The following is an 18,984-nucleotide window of genomic DNA, read 5'->3' on the forward strand; positions in this document are numbered from 1 at the left end:
CATCAGGCTGACGGCCAGAAAATGACTGGTGCACTGAGAGACAAGAGTGCTCAGATTATCAGCATGACAGGCAGTGTGTTACCTTAAAAAGAGGCCTTTGACAGCCATCTGCCATCAGTGCTCCACCTCCTGTGGCTGACAGGGAAAGGGTAACATCGAGGCTCACAGTGGTAGGCTAGCACACTGCCCAGCAGCCCTCCTTAGATGGGAAACTTCGGAGTTCAATGACATGAAGTGATGTGAAGCTTTGCTCTCTTGTAATTCCTTTTTAATTATGACTGCAAAGATGATTTAAAAAAAAAAAAAAAATGATTTCAACCTGTGAGTAGGTGACATGTCCGCCTCTGATGGTCTCTGTGGTGGAGCAGTTCACAGGCTGGGGCTCCTCGTATTTCTCATCATAATAGTCAAATTCTTGCTCCTGTAGATACACTGGAGCACATACAGGACGCACAGTGAGGAGTACACACACACATTGCAATGTGACAACACAGAATAGATGGATATAGATTTGTTATAATCATGAGAAGAAAACACATAATACAGGCACTGTGATGGCCCTGGTACTCTGCCCCAAAGGGCCAGAGGCCACACCACAGTTCAACCCATTTCCCAAGCCCCAGTTACCAACCCAGTTAAACACAGGTGTATTATTTAAGCCAGCTACTCTGTTCAGAGCGGCATTGCTGTGCTGCTGCCTTCCATTCGAGTTCAGTGTGTTGATAACAATGTCATCTTGATTTGTTTATTGATTATTCAAATAAATGTTGGTTTTGATGCTTTACTATAATTTGATCTAATTTATTGATTTCTGTGTTAGTCTAGTGGTTGATTAATTGAGAATACTGGTTATTAACACATATACGTGCATTGTTTGTTATTTATTTATGCTGCAGAAGCAATGGAAATATGGAATGGAGAATTAAGCAGTTAAATCCCAACACATCTTTAATCCCAGATCAAAGAGAAAACAGTGGAGTGGATAAAGAAGGATACCAGATGCTGGAAATGTGGACACACTTCTCGTTCCTCAGCTGATTGCACACAAAAACAAATGCAACCCAAATCCAAGTCTTGCATCCAGTGGCAAGACTGGGAGACAGGACTCAAAGTAGGCTCTATTTCTTGCACAGACTCTCTGATCATGTGCTTCTTAAAGTTGTTCCACTACTGCTGCAGAATGGCAATCAGTCTCTCATGACACATGCCATATCAGATTCATTATTCGCTGTGTCTTTCTCTTTGCCCTGGTGTCATATAGATTGTGCTTACATGGATACTGCTGCCTGCAGAGCTTGGACCCAAGAGATACACCTTTGTCAAAGCCATGGAGTCAACCCTAGTTTTCTGTTTGACTTTCTGAATGACAGGCCCACTGTTTCCACAACACTCAAAAGGTGTATTGTAGCAAGCAGGCCACAAGGGAGAGACAAAACCTAAGGCTACAAGAACTTTTATTGTACACTGCCAGCCTAGAAGTTGATCGGAGATATGCACAGAATTGTGGTGCAGGAGCTAGAAGCAGCTTTCAAGATGCAAAGGAGTTTTTTTTTCTTCCTGTGATTGAGAAACTGATTACACTGTATGAATGAAATGACAGTTCTTAATCCCCAAAAGCAATCAAATCAGTGCAAATCATCTTTTTATGCTTTATTTCTTTCTTTGATGTCAATCATGTAAAAAAGATTATTCTCACATGAAGCAGGAATGACTCCAGAGAGAAAAGCCTTTTTAAACATAAAACATTTTATTGCATTGTTCAACTGCACATCACAATCTGGTGTGCTTGTATTAATTGAGTGATTGTGAACAGTCAGGACTGAATCCAGTGAGAGAAAAATGGATAAACATACAGAAACGGAATCACTGCTGTGCTTCAACTAGTCTGCCTGGACATGTACAACCTACACTGTCAGACTGACAGAAGAAAGAAACTACCATTTAAAGCATAAATAATTTCATCCACTTGTCAGCCTATATGCTGGGAGAATCCTGCTGAACATGAGATAAAACACAGGGTTTTGAGAAAAGGAGCTTAAATGCTGATTGGTTTTGACTGATCCTAAAATAAACTAATCTTTATGCAGAAAGGTGAATCATTGTGCAAAATATTTAGACCATATACAGTAAGCAGCCTACGATTTCCATGAGTGAACAGGTGAAAGCTTACAATACTTCATTAATTTATTATATCAGTTTCATTGGAAATTGAAGTTGCAGAACAGGTGAAGACAGTTTAGACAGATTTGCAAACTTACACAGAATTAATGTTAGTATTAATATGGATATTGTCCATGGCTGAGGTAAGAATGGATCAGGTACATTAAAATACCGTGTTCCCAATTGTCATGTACGTCTTATTTCATATCTTTCATGTCTTTCACAGTACCAAGTGAAAATAAAAGGTTAACCCCTCTTTAAGCCAGATGGCCACCATATTTACACATCTGATCCATTCAACAGACTCATACTCACCCAAGGCTGAGAAAGTGCAGAGCGAAAATAAGCTTCACTGTACCACCTCCAAACATGGAAGGAATTTCATGATTGATTTTGTGATCAACTGAAAGCGGGTGAATAAAAATGTACTGTGTTCATTATGATGCCTGCCCTGACTTTGCTACACAGGAAAATGATTGCACATTATTCATAATCAAATTATTCATGATGTTCATGTGCTTAAAGAATAATTCCAGCATTTGGGGGCTTTTTGCTCATTTCCAGCATTCTTTTGTTATAGTAAAGTGTTATCGTTCCCGAGAGATTTCATTACGTATGGTACTTTTCTTTTACCCTAGTTGTTTGTCGAAGAATAGATTTTCAAATAACTTCTGTCCAACTACTATGAGTTACAGAAAGTAAAAAAGAGTTGCAAATTTTGAGCTGTGACTGTGTCAAGCTTTATTTTCCGTTTGAAAAATGCATCTGGCAGAAGCATCTTGTTTAGTGTCTGTTAGAAGTAGCATGTTTGTTTACAGGCACAAAACTGAAGTATGGTAAACAAAACTTCTTTTAAAACGTAAAAACGTAAAAACCTATCATGTCATAAAATGCTACTTTTCAAAACACAATTGGCCAAAATGGATGACCCTTGTTAACTGAACTAGAAGTTTCTGACTTTGGAAATTAAATGAAAGTCAATGTGTTTAACAGCTGTGTCAACACTGATTTATAAACAACTTTAACCCATCTGCACGCATGTAAAAACTGTACCAATCAATATTAAAGAGCCAGGAAATGTAAAAACCAAAACCCCAAATCATGCTGGAACTGTTCTTTAAGCTGAACAGTTGTGATTGGCTGAGTCAGCTGCTACGGCGGCACAATAAGCTTGAGGGTGTGCTGCAGAGCGACGGCAGTCAGGCCCCACACTCGATGCTTGCCATTACGAAATACTGGAGCTGTATATCCGTACTTGTCACCGGTGCGGAAGTGTGTGTAGCCACAGTTCTGAGGGTTGCACAGGTGGGATAGGGACAAGGTGAAGATCTCCTCCACCTGGGGTTTAAAGAGACAAAAAAAAAGCTGTATTACAATTATTTTGATGTTCACTAATAAGTAATGCAGGGAAATCTCTGAGGAAGATATTTATGAGATCAAAACAACAACTGCTCTAATACAGTTCTGGCTGCAAGCTCAGACCATGTGCAGGCTTTTTCCTCAATACCTGTGTGTTACCTTCACCTGATGTTTTTGGGTGCATATGTGCAGTATTTTCAAATGCTTGATATCTCCGCAATGTCAGGGGTGGTGCTATTATACTAAACATCAGCACAACTGCATCACAGAGGTGCTGACATTCAGTAAAAGAGCACTGCCTCTCATATGATATTGCTGCTATACAACGGTTTTACAAAAGACACCATCAATTGGTTAACAGTCACAAGCAACAACAGATTACAAGTTAGTTATTTAATTAATTTCAAGCTATGACTGAATGTAAACAGTTAATGTACATAGCAGCTATTACAGAGCACGTGTATACTGGAGTGATACGGCAAAGTTAAATGTCAGAGTGCTGTTGTACTGAATATCAGTACTCATGGAATACCTCTTGTCCAATTAAATCACTCCGTTGGATCCAATTGTTGTATAATCATTAATAACAAATTGTACAATAGAGGTAGGATTTTATTTATGTAGTCATTTATTTGTTATTTTTAATTTGACAGCTTACAATGTGCAGACAGATGGAAAAGATGTAAGGATGCTGTAGGTAGATTGTACAAAACATGGCCAAATGAGCCACCAGGAGCAAGATCATCCGCTAAATGTGCAGTAAGTGAGATTTTTCTTTCCCATAACATTCCTGAACATTCCTGAACATAACATGAATGACCATAATATACCAGCAAGGCTGCTGGAGCCGAGAGTACTTGCTTTCAAAATTAACTTTCCAGCTGATACTCTGTGACTTGAGGGTTTATGTCAATTACCGACCAAAATAAGATGCGTCACTGTAACTTCACAATACAACTTTAGTTTCTTTAACACAATGCCTGGTGGTCTAAAATACTCACCAGCCAATTATGAAAGTTACCTCCCCCAGATCAAAGAATCACTGACTACAGTAAAATAATGTTTTGTGCCAAAGTATCTGGAACAAGAAACAAACTTGATCGCTACAGCCACCTGTGAAAAGATGTAGCAGCTGGATGACGGCAAAACCCCACCATGACTAAAAATAATCTCTAGCTATTTCAATTTCAAGACAAGTGAAAATCTAGGGAAGTGATACAAAAATAGGAACAGAGTGACTGTACCTCTCCAGGGTTTGGTTTGAAGGACAGAGCCTCTATGGGGCCGAGATTGGCCAGCACAGGTGCAATCAACATCCCTGACTGGGAAGAGAGGAAAGAGACAAACAGTCACATTCAGAAGCACACAGCTCTGTGGAGCCCCAAGACAAGGCTTTGGTTTGATCAGTGTTTGTTTGAGCTGGAAAATGACAGCTGGAAAAACAGTGTGCTGTTTATTGCTCTAAGTCAGCTAGCCATACAATCTGGATGAGATATAATCTGTCATATGATAATCCAACAACAGTAACAACATTCCAGTTGATTTCTCCTGTATTCTTTGATATAATTACTTTTTTTTAATCTAGCTGGATAGACATGTCTGAGTTTATCCAATGAGTTTTGAAAGAGAAGGCCAAAGTAATCATTTACCTTTAAGTTAATGCATGAAAATCCCAAAATGTGAGTTATGAAGTTATCATGTGACAATATACGACATTACAGCTACAGCATCACCTAATGTGTTCATCGCCTTTCAACAAATGCTTAACACAGACAGTAGCTTGTCATCAGCTTGTGTGCCATAAAATAAACACTGTGACCTGAATCTTTTATTTTTTGCTGCAGGTGAAATAATAATGAACCAAAATGTTTCAAGGACACAGCAATAATGATTAACTCAATCACAAAGTAGGCCTATGCGCAACAGAATAATAGAATATTTTGAATGGATCTGTGGGCCAACAAAAAACAAGCTCAAGATCTGTGTCAGGTGTGTGTGTGTGTAACTCCCCATTGCCAGTTCCTGGTTAAAATGAGCTACTTCCTGAAGCTTTGTCACTTGTAATCTGGAAGTACAATCAAAGAGAATTGGGAAGGCTCTGATGGTGCTGGCCTGCCCTCACCATGTCCCTGAGAGGCCTCAGGACACCCCACACATTCTCTGCTGCCACGTTGATGCCCAGCTCCTCCCGGGCTTCTCTCAGCGCCGTGGCCACCACGTCTCTGTCTGAAGGATCACTCTTACCTCCTGCAAAGCTGCGAAGGAGAAAATCACAGAACAAACAATGCTGGGCACTTTGGTAGACACAAAAACCCAGTCACACAACACCAACATTTGCTGCAAACCCACAACAAAAAATACTGCCTACCCATCTCTAATGCCTGTGCTTCTCAAGCTCTTGCACCCCATCTGTGGAATAGTCTCCCCTTATCACTGCAAGCCCTAGAGTCCTGTGACATTTTCATGAACCACCTGAAAGTGTTTTTATTCAGATCTGGATTTGGATCTTCTGTACATATTTATATGTCTCTATCCTCATTTGTTTGTTGTTGCTCTGATTTAAGCTGTCAGCCTATGCTGTTTGTTGGCACTGCTTTTTTTTTATTATTATTTATTTTTACCATCGTTTTACCATCGTCTGTGTGTGTGTGCTGGTCTTTATGAGTGTTTCTGTTGTGCTAACTCTGAAAAACCCTATAGATGTAGAAGGTGAAATTGTTAGTTAGTTGTGTTAAATTTAATATCTCCCATTTGCTCTATACTTAATTATATGCTGTTCCTCTTTACTGCATCCTGTTATTTGCTTCTTCATCTAATTTTAATGTCTACAGGAAAGGTTTCAGACTCATGGTGGTGCTAGCCGTGCACTAACCTGACATCTCCCTTGTGTCGGCCCTTCAGCATGCTGGAGCGCAGGGTGAACAGAAACGCTGGCTCCCCCTCCACAGAGCAGAGAGAGACCAAGATGGACGCCCATCTGCCCTGGCCCTTTCCCTGAGTCTGTCCTGCTCCGCTCCTGACTTTGTCCACTTCATAGAGCTTCAGGTTGGGCCTCAGGCACTGTCGACACCTCTCCTCATTCTCCAAGGACAGACAGTCCCTCAAGACAGTTGTCTCACGAGGGGCGGCTGAATGGACTGCTCTGCTATGGGGAGAAGAGAGGCTACAGGGTGGAAGTCTACACAGGAAGTTGTTCAAAATCCACGGTCTAAGAAAGTGCTGTCTGTGAAATGAGCAGCTTTGGAGAAGGTTACATGGAGTCTTTGTAGTAACACTGAGCAAAGGCTGGCTCATGTCCCATGGCCTTTTCCAGGATTTAAGGCACATGGTGCTCATTGAACAGTCATGGTTAGTTTGCAGAGCTCTAGGATTTTGTGCTAAATCTTCCAGAATAGTGGACTTCCAAGGGTCAGATGCTAGCTTGGGTTTTGAACCTGAGACCTGAGGCGGCAGGTGATGGTTGGACAGAAGTGCTTTGGGTGTGTGGTTTAGTGTTGAAGCTGCTCTCAGATAATTATCATAGTCCAAACTTGATATGGAGAGCGCTGTTGAGGAGGATGCAGTCCGTATGGAAAATGAAAATCCTTCCTTTCTTCCACTGATCCCTTCATGTTTCCTCTCTTTCAAAGCTCTGTCACCACGCCGTCTGGCACAAGGGTGTTCAAATAAAGCAGGGGAGTGTGAGTCTCTCACTCCTAGCAGCAGAGGCCGTACAGGACAAGACCTCGTAAGGATCTGAGGACCCCTAAACATTCTGGAGGAAGAAATGTAATTAAATGTAAATGAGATTTTCTACCGTCAGAATCACAACACATGCCACTTCAGCAGCTTGCTGGAGTCAAATATGACAATTAATCATCACTGTTGTTTAAAATTATCATCCAAAGGATTCAGCATTTCATTGTACATTTCATCTAATTCCCAGCGCTCACACACACACTTAAAAGCCGCTGGTCTCCACCTGCTTCAGAGGGTGGACACAGGTGTTACTGTGTGTGTATCAGCACCTGGTGAGTGTTTGAGAAACTTGGCTGTGTGAGCATGGATGGTTAACCATGCTTCACTATAACAACGTGAAACTTAAAACTGTTTATCAGTGAAGATGTGTCCAACTACTGTTATAAATCCCGATAACTTGAGTGCACATTTCTTCAATCCCAGTGAGCTCGGATGTCAGTCCGTCCATCCATCCTAACCTGTTCCTCTGTTGTCTCAACTAGGACTTACTTGCTAACTTATCATGCTAACTAGCATACAAGTGTTAGCTACTCTTTTAGTGTTAGAGCAGTGGTATACAATCACGTTGCCTGGCAGAAATAGCAGCTTTTTGGCTTCACTTTTACTAGCCAACATTATCTAATGCTGGTTACCCAGTTCGCCGGAAAAGTTTATTGACTGGCAGTCAGCTGGCAAACTCTACATGCTAATTAGCCGGCTAACTGAACCGAAGACGTTAGCATAAACCGACAAAATGCGAAGGACATTATGCTATCCCTTTTAAATTCGTATTTGTTTACTAGTAGCGACCGAGCATGTCCGTCTCTAAGTCTGGCATATTTAACGTTATCCGTTTTAAAAGAATTGAATATTGGAAACTGGAGGTACTCACCTTGAAAATATAGCTGGGCGACAGGCCAGCTATTGCGGCTAACGTCACTGGTTGCCACTAATAAATATGGCGTTCAGCGACGTCGTGCCCTTGCTGCTGTGATGACGGCAATCTCATTTCACAACTCTTTTCCATGTTGTATCTAGAGCCAACAAACCGGGGGGGAGAGGTGACAGTATGCACATCAGTCAGTGGTGAGATCTTTGGGAAACCCCACAGTTGTTTGCAGGTTTTCATGCCACTCCTCATGTGTCAGGAGGTGAAAAACCAGTCAGTCCTCTGCAGATTCCTTCCCATTTGCATCACTGAGTAAGCTGAAACCATGGTGATCATTTCCATTTCAGTTGACAAAAGGCCTACCAGCCACCAAAGTCAATCTAAATTAAATTGTGCTTCCATTTTATGTTTCTGTTTTATGGTATATTATATTTAGTGATAATATAGTAATCACCAGGTCAAATCATACATGATGGGGGATGTTTTGGCAGTTTGGACCTGCCTATGACGGCAAACACCTTGTCCCACCTGTTTTTCCTGCTCCACCATTTGCCGAGGTTGCATAGGTTTTTAAACAGCGTGTGATGCAGGTGAATTGGCATTTCAGCTTAGCCTGCTTCAAGTGAGGTTTTCCCTTTGTGATTCTCCATAAACTTAAGTCTGACCTGTGGGCTATCTTCCTCACCCTCCACTCCAGCCGGCGGCATGGCCTCAGCATGGTCTGAAGAGGAGACCTTCATCTGCTCAGTCTGCCTCGACACCCTGAAGGACCCGGCCACTCTGCCCTGTGGCCACTCATACTGCTTAGCTTGCATTCAGGGTCACTGGGACAGGGGGGGCAGCAAGGGCCAGTACAGCTGCCCACAGTGTAGGCAGGTCTTCAACCCTCGACCCTCACTGGCCAGGAGCACCGTCCTCATGGAGGCTATGGAGAAACTCAGAGCTGGCAGCTTCAAGCAGACGTCCATTTCCTCTGCCCCGCCATCGATGCCTGTCTACCTGGACGTCCTACCTGATACTGGGGCGATGGCTCCTCAGCGACAGGGGAGTGTGTACCCTCAGCTCCCCACAGTGGCCCGTGGATGCTGCCATCAACACCAGCGACCCCTGGACCTGTTCTGCCATGATGACAAAGAGAGTGTGTGTGAGGAGTGTTGTCAGCATGGACACAAGGGTCATCGGGTTCTCAAAACACAGGAGGAGAGGGCACAGAGACAGGTACGCACTGGACAAGCCAAATAACACCAAGTATACTGTGAGGTGACAAGTGTGTTGTTTTAGGTGAAGCTGAACTTGAAGTACTTGCTCAACAACCAACAATGTGGACTCCATATGTCAGTCAGTTTTCTGTAGGAGAGATTTTGGTTCCTTTTACAAAGTGTTTTGTCTTTTTTGGCGCCATTTAAGCCAGCTGCATGTAGATAATCTTTGTGTGTGTGTATGTGTCCAGACCGAGCTTGTTCAGATGCAGGCAGATGTACAGAGGAGAATCAAGGAGACTGAAAAGGAGATTAATGAGCTCCCACAAACCGCCCGTCAACATAAGGTAAGGAATGTTTGACAGTTTCAAGACCGACTATTTAAGTTTGTTTTATACCCATTTTTTTTTGTCATCAACAGCTTATTATCCTCTTTTTATGTCTTAGTTGTAGTTTTATGATTGATACACTGCCTCTTCCTTCTCTTCCAATCTCTCTACACTTCCAGGCCTCAGTCCAGGCTCTTCAGAAGGAGAGTGTGGATTTGTTCTCAGAGCTGGTGAAAAGTGTGGAGCTCATGGGCACCCAGGTTGGTGAGCTGCTCAGTAATCATGAGACCTCCCTGGGCAGCCGGGCTGAAGGGCAAATCCAAAGGCTGGAGCAGGAGGTGGCACAGCTCCACAGGAGGAGTGAGGAGCTGAAGTGGCTGGCTGACATGCAGGACCATATCTGCTTCCTGAAGGTAACACTGGGACACAAAATGTAATCCTGAAGTTATGGATTACCGAGAGCTTCAGTTATATCTTCAAAAATGCAACCCCTCACCTGAATCCTAATTTTTAGTGTTTATACTAATGTGTTACTTGTTCTGCAGAACTTCCAGATGCTGGAGCCACTGGGCCAGAGTGGGACCAGAGAAGAGGCGGGCCTGTGTCAAGAAGAGGCAGTGGTCGCTTCAATCCGCTCTGCCATGAAGGAGCTCAGCGACTCACTACAGGACGTCTGCAAAGCCAGCCTGGCCAAGATCTTCAGAGTGGGTCAGTACAGGAGGCAATGATGTAAAATCTGGCTCAGTAGGACTATTCTAGTCTAGTCTAGTGTATTCTAGTCTCTGGAAATGCTTAGAGTCTCTTCTCCTTGGCAGTGAATGATGTCTCCATGGCTCCAGCAGCCAATGGTGTGGCAGCAGCAGCTGACAGCAGTCAGGCCAACGCACAAAACACAGGTAATTCACTATAGTCCTTACAGTACTAACATACATTTTTGGAAGTAGTTATATAATAATGAATAATGAGGTACTTTGACGTTTATTTTGTCATTATTAGGAATCAGCACAATGCAAAAAGGCAGCCAAATTCAGAACTAATTTAATTATCACCCTTTGAGCATACACTAATTAGAAGAATGTATTAATGTTTTCTTGTGCCCCATCTGTATCCTTTTGTATAGTTTATGAGATGACAACAAACCTTCCACCTTCCGCCCCTCCACGACCTCATGGTACATTAATTTAGTTATTTAATATAAGTCTGTGTCATATCAAACTACGCCATGCTTTGTTTGAATTAGTCAGTAATCATTTCACTGACATGCAATGTCATGGAACTAATATTTGTTTTGGTGGCCTTTATCTTTACAGCGTCGGCCACTCCTCCACCCCTTCCTCCTCCCCGAGTACAAGGTAAATACTGACTCAGTAGAAGTTGCCTGCAGATAGTAATCAATAACTTCCATCTATGTGTTATTCCAGTGCAGATTTATTCATGTAGTAATTTTTCTCGTTTGTTCTAGCACCTCCCATGACAACACTGGGACTTGTTAGTCCAGAGCCCAAGACCAGAGAAGATTTGCTGAAATGTGAGTCCACAACAATGAACACAAACACCTTTTCAGTTGTGATTCTTTAAATATTGTTTTAACATTGAGACTTAAGTACGAAAGACCCATGTATCCAGAAAAGGAGTTGTTTTTAACCTGCACTCTGTCCCTCTAGTTCGCTGTGAGCCCACCATGGACCCCAACAGTGCATATCGCCATGTGCTGCTGTCAGAGGGGGGTCATAAAGCCACGCTGCGGGCGGAGAACGTAAACCCAACAGACCATCCTGAACGCTTCCACTTCTGGAGACAGGTCCTCTGCAGAGAGCCCCTGGCCGGCAGCCCCTATTACTGGGAGGTGGAGTGGACCGGACAGAAGGTAAGGACTCACAGGGACTTCAACTAGTCATATGCAATGTACAGTTTGTTGATAGGAATCATCAGGATTTTTATGGAAAATGCACAAATCCTGTGGGGGTGCAGCAGAGAAGAGTGTCCAGCACAGCAAGATTCAGCAAAGTGTAACATGTAGTGAGTCACTTGGTGTGTCCCTGAATTAAGATAGGACCTCCCCTCCTATCTTAATCCTATCTAACTGTATCAGGGTTGGTCACATGACAGTGAAAACAGATGGGATTTATCGTTGGATGTGAAGATGTCCAAAAGAATTAGCTTCCTTGTACCGAGCTCATATTGTATGACTGTATGGCTGATTTTATTCACTCAGACAGTTTTTGGAGACTGCTGATAAAAGTCAGCAAAAATTTATCGGCACTTGCTTCTGTGAGCAATGAGTGCTATGTGTGACCTCTTCAGACCCGTTCCATGAGATCCGCCGGTGTGTTACATGCCCAAGAAATATCCAGCAGGTCAAATATCAGGACCTGTCAGGGAATCCAAATACTGCAATGTGAAACATGTTGAGGCTGACAATGAGAGCAGCAATGTGCAGCAGCCAGTGATCACACAAGACACGGGGCAGGAGGAAACCAGTGGGACGAGCCTTCTTCTCATTTCCTTACTTGTTTTTTCACTGCAAATCAGAGTACAAACAATTTGGATCGATAGCATCAAGAAAAAAAAAATCCTGTCATGCGCATGGCCTCGCCTTACTTCCCGTGTCACCCCCACCTCTGTCAGTTTGGAGACCTGACAGATAGGGAATCCTCTTGATGAAAGATCTTGGGATGTGTGACGCCCTGTCGCTTATCAGCCATGTAGTGTGCAAACTACAATGTCTTCAAGATACCCGTGCGTGCAAACCTGAAGCTATTTCTTTTTATCTAGACGCGTTTATCGCTTCACTTTGGTCGCGCAGGTCCCCATTGGTCCACTTTGGTTAAAAAAATGCTTCAGTCGCTTTCTCGTGACGCGATCCCGGGAAAATGAGAAACCCCGGGAAAAACAAGCCCCGAGAAAAAAATAAAAACCCAACAACCACGCTGATTGGCTGTCAGGATGCGATGAGTGGAGTCAGGTGGAAGCGAAGGTCACCCATGTTGGATTTTTTCTACTGGGGCGAAGATATTGAAGATACCGAAGCGACCGTTCGCGTCGTTCGTATTGCCCCGTTCGGATCATTTGCACCGCGTCGTCTCATCTTTGCATTCACTTTGTATGTAATCGCGCCGCTCGAACTATTCAGGTTTGCACGCACCTGAAGTCATGTAGTATGAACAGTACAGTAATTTGATTACTTAGAAAGTTGTGTAGTATGTGCTTGCTATTAATCATAGCTCTAATAATGGTTTCCTGTCTCCTGCTGTGTAGATGACCGTCGGTGTGGCCTACAAAGAGATGGAGCGTAAGGGTTCAAATGACCAGAGCCGTCTGGGCCACAATGCCATGTCCTGGAGCTTGTACTGGTCTGGGACAGGCTTCTCCTTCTGGCATGGCGGCCAGGAGACCCTGTTGGGCTCACCCATGGCCCGACATATTGGTGTCTATTTAGACCAGCATGCTGGGGTTCTGGCCTTCTACCGCATCACTAACAACCAGGCCTACCTCATCCACCGGTACCAGACCCAGTTCACTGGACCGTTATACCCAGGGTTCAGGTTCTGGACGGGAGTGGGAACCACGGTGACTGTGTGCCAACTGGACTGATCTTTACCTGGACGATGGCCTGTTATGAAACCTCCGTCCATGCTGGAAACAGGCCATTTATGCATAACGCTTCCAGTACAATCTGCATATCTGTTTGGATTTTGATGAATACCAGAAAACAAATAACTTTTTAGCAGTGACACTGTGCTGTACAGGAGTTCATCCTAGCCTTTTTACTGTCTACCTAATGAGGCTCTTATTCAGATTTTCTTTGTACATCAGCATCTATTCACTTTTTCATGTAAACTAAAAAAATGTTATCAATAAAGGAATGAGAAACAGAAACAAAATGATCTCAATTTCCTTGGACATGAAGAAATTACACACAATCCATACATTTTTTTATTTTGTTCTTTTTTGGGGGCAAGAATCCCAGCCAGTATATCGGCTGGTCAATATTACTGGCCGACATTAACTCATTAAAGATATATCAGTGCTGGCATATTGGTTTAAATTACAGGTATGCAAAAAGACTACATATTACAGCAAAAACAGCCCTTGAGATCATTTAAAATGAGTGGTTTTATTGTCCAGCAGACTCCATTATTTATTTACAGTACTTTGCATAGCATGTGAGTTGGCACAGTGCAATTTGTACATGTTCATTGTTCAACTAAAATACAATTTTAATGGCTCCTTGCTAAATTTGTGTTTTGCTTTACATAAAATATATAAAATGTATAAAAGATAATATGATCATATATAATGATCAGAAATTCCTTGCTGTTGGTAGCCTATTGGCCAAAAATTTTCTTTGCCAATCAAATTTCAATTGTTTTTTAGTTTATTTGGCTATAGCTGTTTTTTGGTGAATTGCTTTTGGATTGTATAACGTTTTCAAGCTTTTCATGATGTGGAGCCCCAAGTTGGCCTTCAATATATAAGACCCCATCTGAAGTGATTTTGCCCTTTAGGGACCATCATATCATAAAAGGTATTTCTGTCAAATTGAGTATTAAACATGATCAATAAAACAGCAATATAAGAAATCTGACAATCCAGCCTCACTGATCTGACCTTTCAAATAACCCATATCAATATGTTAATTAGAAATATATTTTTCTTATATTTCTTTAATAGCCTCCCAACTCTTTTTTGTAGAGGGGTGTGCTATTTATTTATTTATTTATTTATTTATTTATTTATTCATTCTTTTGGCTTATTTACTAATTGCCGCTTTTCATATTAAAAAAAAAAAAAAAAAAAAAGTTTCAGTAATTTTTTGGCAGGTTTTATAGGGTTAACTTGTTGAGTCATACTTGAACAGTGACAAACTGTGATTAAACCAGACAATAGAAAGTCTTAAAATGGTCCCTCAGACATTTTCTGCATTGTGTGACCATTTCCAGTGAATTAAATTACACAGGAAAATAAACAATTCCTTATTTTGCTAAGGACCCCCTGGAAGATCATCAGGGACCTTTGGAGATCCCCGGACCGCACTTTAAAACCCACTGAAGTTTTGGATGTGTTTTCCTTTCTGGTTAGTGTTTCTCTGCCGCTGTACAGAGACAGACTACAGACGCCTACAGATATTTACCTGCAAGGTGCAACAAGCGCAGTGAGAGATGCGCAACAATCAGCCTGGCTGGTTTGAGGAGGCCAGCATGTGAGCCAACCTTCCCGCAGTGGGGGGCAGGATGCCGGGCCTCCAATCAGAGAGGAGGAGGGGTTTCATGCTGGAGGGATGCCAGGCGCAGGGTCACACCGCCGCTGTGTGCGTGCCGCTTGTCTGTACCGAGGCCAACTGGACATCAGCTGACATGGAGCCGACACCCGGACCCACAGCCCAGCCTCCACAGAGTCTGGGCACCGGCCGGAGCCTCTGCCCCGACTGAGTGAGTAGTTTGTGGGAGTAAGGCCAAATTGTTATTCATTTAAACTTGCCAGATCTGCATTTAAAATAATTGATAGTTTATTTTTCTATCATTCTACTCGTGCCTCTGTTCCGGGGTTTTCAGACACTGCTCTCCATCACAGAGCCCACAGTGTGCAATTCAAAACTAGGTGGCGTTGTCGGTCAAAAATAATAATAAATAAATAAATAAATAATAGAAATGCTATTCGGACTCATGAATAACCACAAAAACGTGTGTGTGTGTGTGTGTGTGTGTGTGTGTGTGTGTGTGTGTGTGTGTACTTGTGAGTCTGTGTGTGTGTCTGTTTGTGACTGCTTTTGGTGTCACACACCAGACGTATAAGACCTGTTGTTTGTGGACAGCTTCTCAAATTGGGGACAAAAACGATGTTGCCCATTTGGAAAAAGCTGCTTTTTGCGGTCAGTTGGACTCCAATCAATGTTCAACGTCTCCAAATACAAGATTAAACTTTTTTCTTCATATTTAATGATTTTTCCTAATTTAATGGGGACAAGTGGGTAAACATGACCTTAATATGGTCATATGTTTTCAATGTACTGTACACATTGTGCACACATTTGGTTTCAGGCCTCTTAGCTATATAAAACATATAAGAAACATCAACATTTTACATAGATTTGTTTTATTGTTTTGGATGAGAGTGAGGAATGGTAACATGCCACTTACAATCATCAAAAAACCTCCCCCTGCTTTAGGGCCCAAGCAAAATATAACCACACCTGGAGTGCAAGAGCCATTGATAGTTCAGAGGGGAAAACACAATTCCCACAACACAGTGATGGGTTTGTTGTGTTGAATTCAGGTTTTTTGTTAATCTCTCCCATCATATTCTCACTTCCTCCTTATGTGGAACTAGTTTCATGACTTGGCCATCTTTATCTTTATCTTTGTGATCATCTTCAGTAATCTAACACCATTCACTATTTACAGCAGCACAATGAGACTCATTTTACACTGTAGCAACAGCTCCTCATGCCCTACTGCCATGGCAAAGGTTCAGAAATTTACAAAAATCAGTTTTGTACTAGAACTGGATTCCTAGTGGTATATGAAATGATCTCACAATGCTATAGAGGTCTAAACAACAGTTTTACCTGTAATCAGTTCAAAAGCAGTTCATAAACACAGCTTCCTAGAGATGTCTATCATAGTTCACACCATCGATGACTGCCCTGTCATGGATTACCTTACACCACCTCAGATGTTGCATGTGAACAGACACACACACTATCTTTGGCATCATACACAATGGCCACCCTTTCTCTTTGACACTTGATTTGATGCTCGCAGCCACAGTAAACACTGTATTTGTCTGTTGATGGGAACACTTTGAACCACGCGAGCGCCTTGCCTCCAAAGGATAGACAATACCTGGCCTACATCTACGAGAGAAAGCCTTGGAGGGTGTGTGTGTGTGTGTGTGTGTGTGTGTGTGTTTGAAAGAAACAGAGAGATCCCAAGATCCCAATGATGAGAGAATGAATGATGTTGAGATGAAAATAGGGAGGATTGATATCAAAGAAGAACAAATGAAGTTGAGGGGAAGAAGAAGGGAGGGGCTCTGATTAAAGCATATAACCCAGACATTTTGTCCTCCTCATCATCTCATCACACCATCCTTCCTTCTGAGACCATCATCTTTTGCCATCTTCAGCATGAAAGGTGAGGCTAGAGACGATTACACCTTGCATCCTATCGTAGTTGTAACTTGCAAATTAAAAAAAAAAAAATCAAAAAAGGCTGTACCAACACATTTAAAAACACCTTGAAACTATAGCAGTGATGGCTCAGAGTCACAGTTTTTATGACAGCGGGCAGTCCCTGTAGAGATGATCAACATCAAGTGTCAGGATTTTGCCTGGGTTTAGTCACTCATGCTTATGCTGTCCTCCTCCTAGGCGCTGTATTCCTGTGTCTGCTGGGAACAGTTTTGGTCCAGAGCCAGTATTCCTGGGATGGACCTGCGGCCGGCAGACCGGGGACTACTACAGAGACCCCCAACCCAGATGGTGAGGAGTTGATAGAGAAATGATTCAACATTGGTTTGTCTGTATTTATATAGTTGCTGTGTATCCTCATTTGCTTACCTGCCCATTTCAACCTGGTGTGTCTGTGTGTGTATACCTGTGTGTGTGAAGTGTGTCTTACGGACCATGCATCATGTGGCTGCTGTCTGATGCAGCAGCAGCTGTACAGGATGGAGTCATTTTTTAACATGAGCCTCAATGAGCTGCAGAAGGACTTGAAACGAGCGGAGAACGTCCTCAACAACATTACAAGTGAGATACAAGTCCACGGGGGTCACAGAAACCTTGGGAGTGTGCATGTATTAACCATTCACACGCACAACACACAGTTTTATTTGTGTTTTTTTCCCCATAACTGGCATGTAACAATGGGAGTGTGAGCTTTGCAATTTACATGTTTTTATGGACAAAATAAATTTAACTTTAAATCAGACACTTGTACATCAGCAAAGATCTTTTCCAGTGGTTACCTACAGTAAAATGCCAACCTTGTTTAATTAAAGTTAAACCTATTCCCTCTCCTCTCCATCTCCAGCCACCCGCAGTGCCTTCTCTGTGGCTCTGACCAACAATCGCTGGTGCCTCGGCCCAGAACGTGAGGAAACGACTGTCGTGTACCAACATGTTTTCATCAACCTGGGAGGCAGCTACAACGTAACAACAGGCAAGTTCATCGCTCCCTACTCTGGAGTCTACAGCTTCTCCCTCACCGTCTACAGCGATGCCGGCGCCCCTGACAGTGCCCTGGCTGCCTGTGCCAGTTTGCACGTGAATGGCAGTCAAGTGGCTTCAGCTAGCGACCAGAACAGGCAGGATCAAGAGGACAGCTCCACCACTGTTGTGGCTCTGCGCCTGAATGCTGGAGACAAGGTGCACGTAAAGCTGCCTGCTGGTTGCTTCCTGTGTGACAACAACAGCCATTACAATACTTTCACCGGCTTCCTGCTCTATGCTACTTACTAAGTTGAATAACATAAATAAAAATAGAAAGAAAAGTCCTCATCAACCCCAAATGAATAAAGTTTGTTAATTCTGCTGCCGTTTTCCATCTCCTGACTTTCTTGATAAATTCACACGGCTGGAAGCGGCTTTGTTGTTCAACAGCTTTTATCTTTTGCTGACTGACATGATCTTCCATGATGTGATGTAACACACAGCTGTGCATCTGTAAAACCTATGTGACAATAAATCAAGATTTTATGAAACTTTGTGGGCATTGTGTAGTACTTTGTGTCAATTTCCACCATGACCTGAAGATATTAAAGCCTCTATTGAACAAATAGAAATGATCATGGTTATATATAATAATATATATTATAACTGTATTGTAACATACGGAAGCCCTAAAGGGCCATACATACATATATTTTATTTCCTCCGTTTTCCCGTGATAACGAGATAATTCCTCCGTTTTCTCGTGATAACGAGATAATTTTCCTCTGTTTTCCCGTGATAACGAGATAAATTTCCTCCGTTTTTTCGTGATAACGAGATATTTTTCTTCCATTTTCTCGTGATAACGAGATAATTTTCCTCCGTTTTCTTGTGATAACGAGATAATTAAATCGAGATCTCGAGAAAACAAAGCGATTGTCTTATTAAATTATTGCAGGAAACATCAGTCAGTGTAGCAATGTCAGAGGAGCAGGAGAATATTGATCACTGCATCACTTATCTGTTCAATCAAGGCCTGGCACAGGCTGAAATAGCTTTATGCTTTATGTCAGGGGTCACCAATCATGTGCCATGGAGGGCCGAGAGGCTGCAGGTTTTCATTCCAACCAAGACCTCCACCAGGTGAGTTCACTGATCACCTGGAGCTAATCAGTG

At 42.5% G+C, this 18,984-nt stretch overlaps 3 protein-coding genes across 5 annotated transcripts; 2 read left to right on the forward strand and 1 right to left on the reverse strand.

The window, feature by feature from the left end:
• Window positions 1-2,171: 2,171 nt before the first annotated feature.
• On the reverse strand, window positions 2,172-7,273 carry nudt8 (nudix hydrolase 8). Its single transcript, XM_030067042.1, has 4 exons — window positions 6,392-7,273; window positions 5,642-5,774; window positions 4,764-4,841; window positions 2,172-3,498 (listed from the first exon to the last, which is right to left on the reverse strand). Exons 1-4 carry the CDS (start codon window positions 7,270-7,272, stop codon window positions 3,313-3,315), a joined length of 1,278 nt encoding a protein of 425 aa, XP_029922902.1. The 5' UTR covers window position 7,273; the 3' UTR covers window positions 2,172-3,312.
• A 105-nt stretch (window positions 7,274-7,378) lies between these two features.
• On the forward strand, window positions 7,379-13,537 carry ftr86 (finTRIM family, member 86). Of its 3 annotated transcripts, none has more exons than XM_030067038.1 (11): window positions 7,379-7,529; window positions 8,823-9,343; window positions 9,576-9,671; window positions 9,833-10,066; window positions 10,199-10,361; window positions 10,469-10,549; window positions 10,774-10,824; window positions 10,964-11,005; window positions 11,116-11,181; window positions 11,318-11,520; window positions 12,912-13,537. In XM_030067038.1, the coding sequence occupies exons 2-11, from the start codon at window positions 8,831-8,833 to the stop codon at window positions 13,245-13,247; spliced, it is 1,785 nt and encodes a 594-aa protein (XP_029922898.1). In that variant the 5' UTR covers window positions 7,379-7,529; window positions 8,823-8,830; the 3' UTR covers window positions 13,248-13,537. The 3 variants fall into 3 exon arrangements, with proteins under 3 accessions (XP_029922898.1, XP_029922899.1, XP_029922901.1); XM_030067039.1 differs by lacking the exon at window positions 7,379-7,529 and adding an exon at window positions 8,199-8,322; XM_030067041.1 differs by lacking the exon at window positions 7,379-7,529 and adding an exon at window positions 8,415-8,437.
• Window positions 13,538-14,887: 1,350 nt separating this feature from the next.
• LOC115370512 (uncharacterized) lies at window positions 14,888-18,117 on the forward strand. Its single transcript, XM_030067537.1, has 4 exons — window positions 14,888-15,050; window positions 17,026-17,136; window positions 17,266-17,406; window positions 17,690-18,117. The coding sequence occupies exons 1-4, from the start codon at window positions 14,888-14,890 to the stop codon at window positions 18,115-18,117; spliced, it is 843 nt and encodes a 280-aa protein (XP_029923397.1).
• Window positions 18,118-18,984: the final 867 nt, after the last annotated feature.

The sequence above is a fragment of the Myripristis murdjan genome, chromosome 13 (assembly GCF_902150065.1).
Source record: "Myripristis murdjan chromosome 13, fMyrMur1.1, whole genome shotgun sequence".
NCBI lineage: Eukaryota > Metazoa > Chordata > Actinopteri > Holocentriformes > Holocentridae > Myripristis > Myripristis murdjan.

Coding starts and splice junctions, on each gene's coding strand:
- nudt8 (XM_030067042.1), bottom strand. CDS start 7,272: ATGTTTAGGGGTCCTCAGATCCTTACGAGGTCTTGTCCTGTACGGCCT. Junction 5,775..6,391: donor CGACACAAGGGAGATGTCAG/GTTAGTGCACGG, acceptor TCTCCTTCGCAG/CTTTGCAGGAGGTAAGAGTG. Junction 3,499..4,763: donor TCAAACCAAACCCTGGAGAG/GTACAGTCACTC, acceptor TTTAAACCCCAG/GTGGAGGAGATCTTCACCTT.
- ftr86 (XM_030067039.1), top strand. CDS start 8,262: ATGTTGTATCTAGAGCCAACAAACCGGGGGGGAGAGGTGACAGTATGC. Junction 9,344..9,575: donor AGGAGAGGGCACAGAGACAG/GTACGCACTGGA, acceptor GTATGTGTCCAG/ACCGAGCTTGTTCAGATGCA. Junction 10,550..10,773: donor GGCCAACGCACAAAACACAG/GTAATTCACTAT, acceptor CCTTTTGTATAG/TTTATGAGATGACAACAAAC.
- LOC115370512 (XM_030067537.1), top strand. CDS start 14,888: ATGCCGGGCCTCCAATCAGAGAGGAGGAGGGGTTTCATGCTGGAGGGA. Junction 17,137..17,265: donor AGAGACCCCCAACCCAGATG/GTGAGGAGTTGA, acceptor GTGTGTGTGAAG/TGTGTCTTACGGACCATGCA. Junction 17,407..17,689: donor CGTCCTCAACAACATTACAA/GTGAGATACAAG, acceptor CTCCATCTCCAG/CCACCCGCAGTGCCTTCTCT.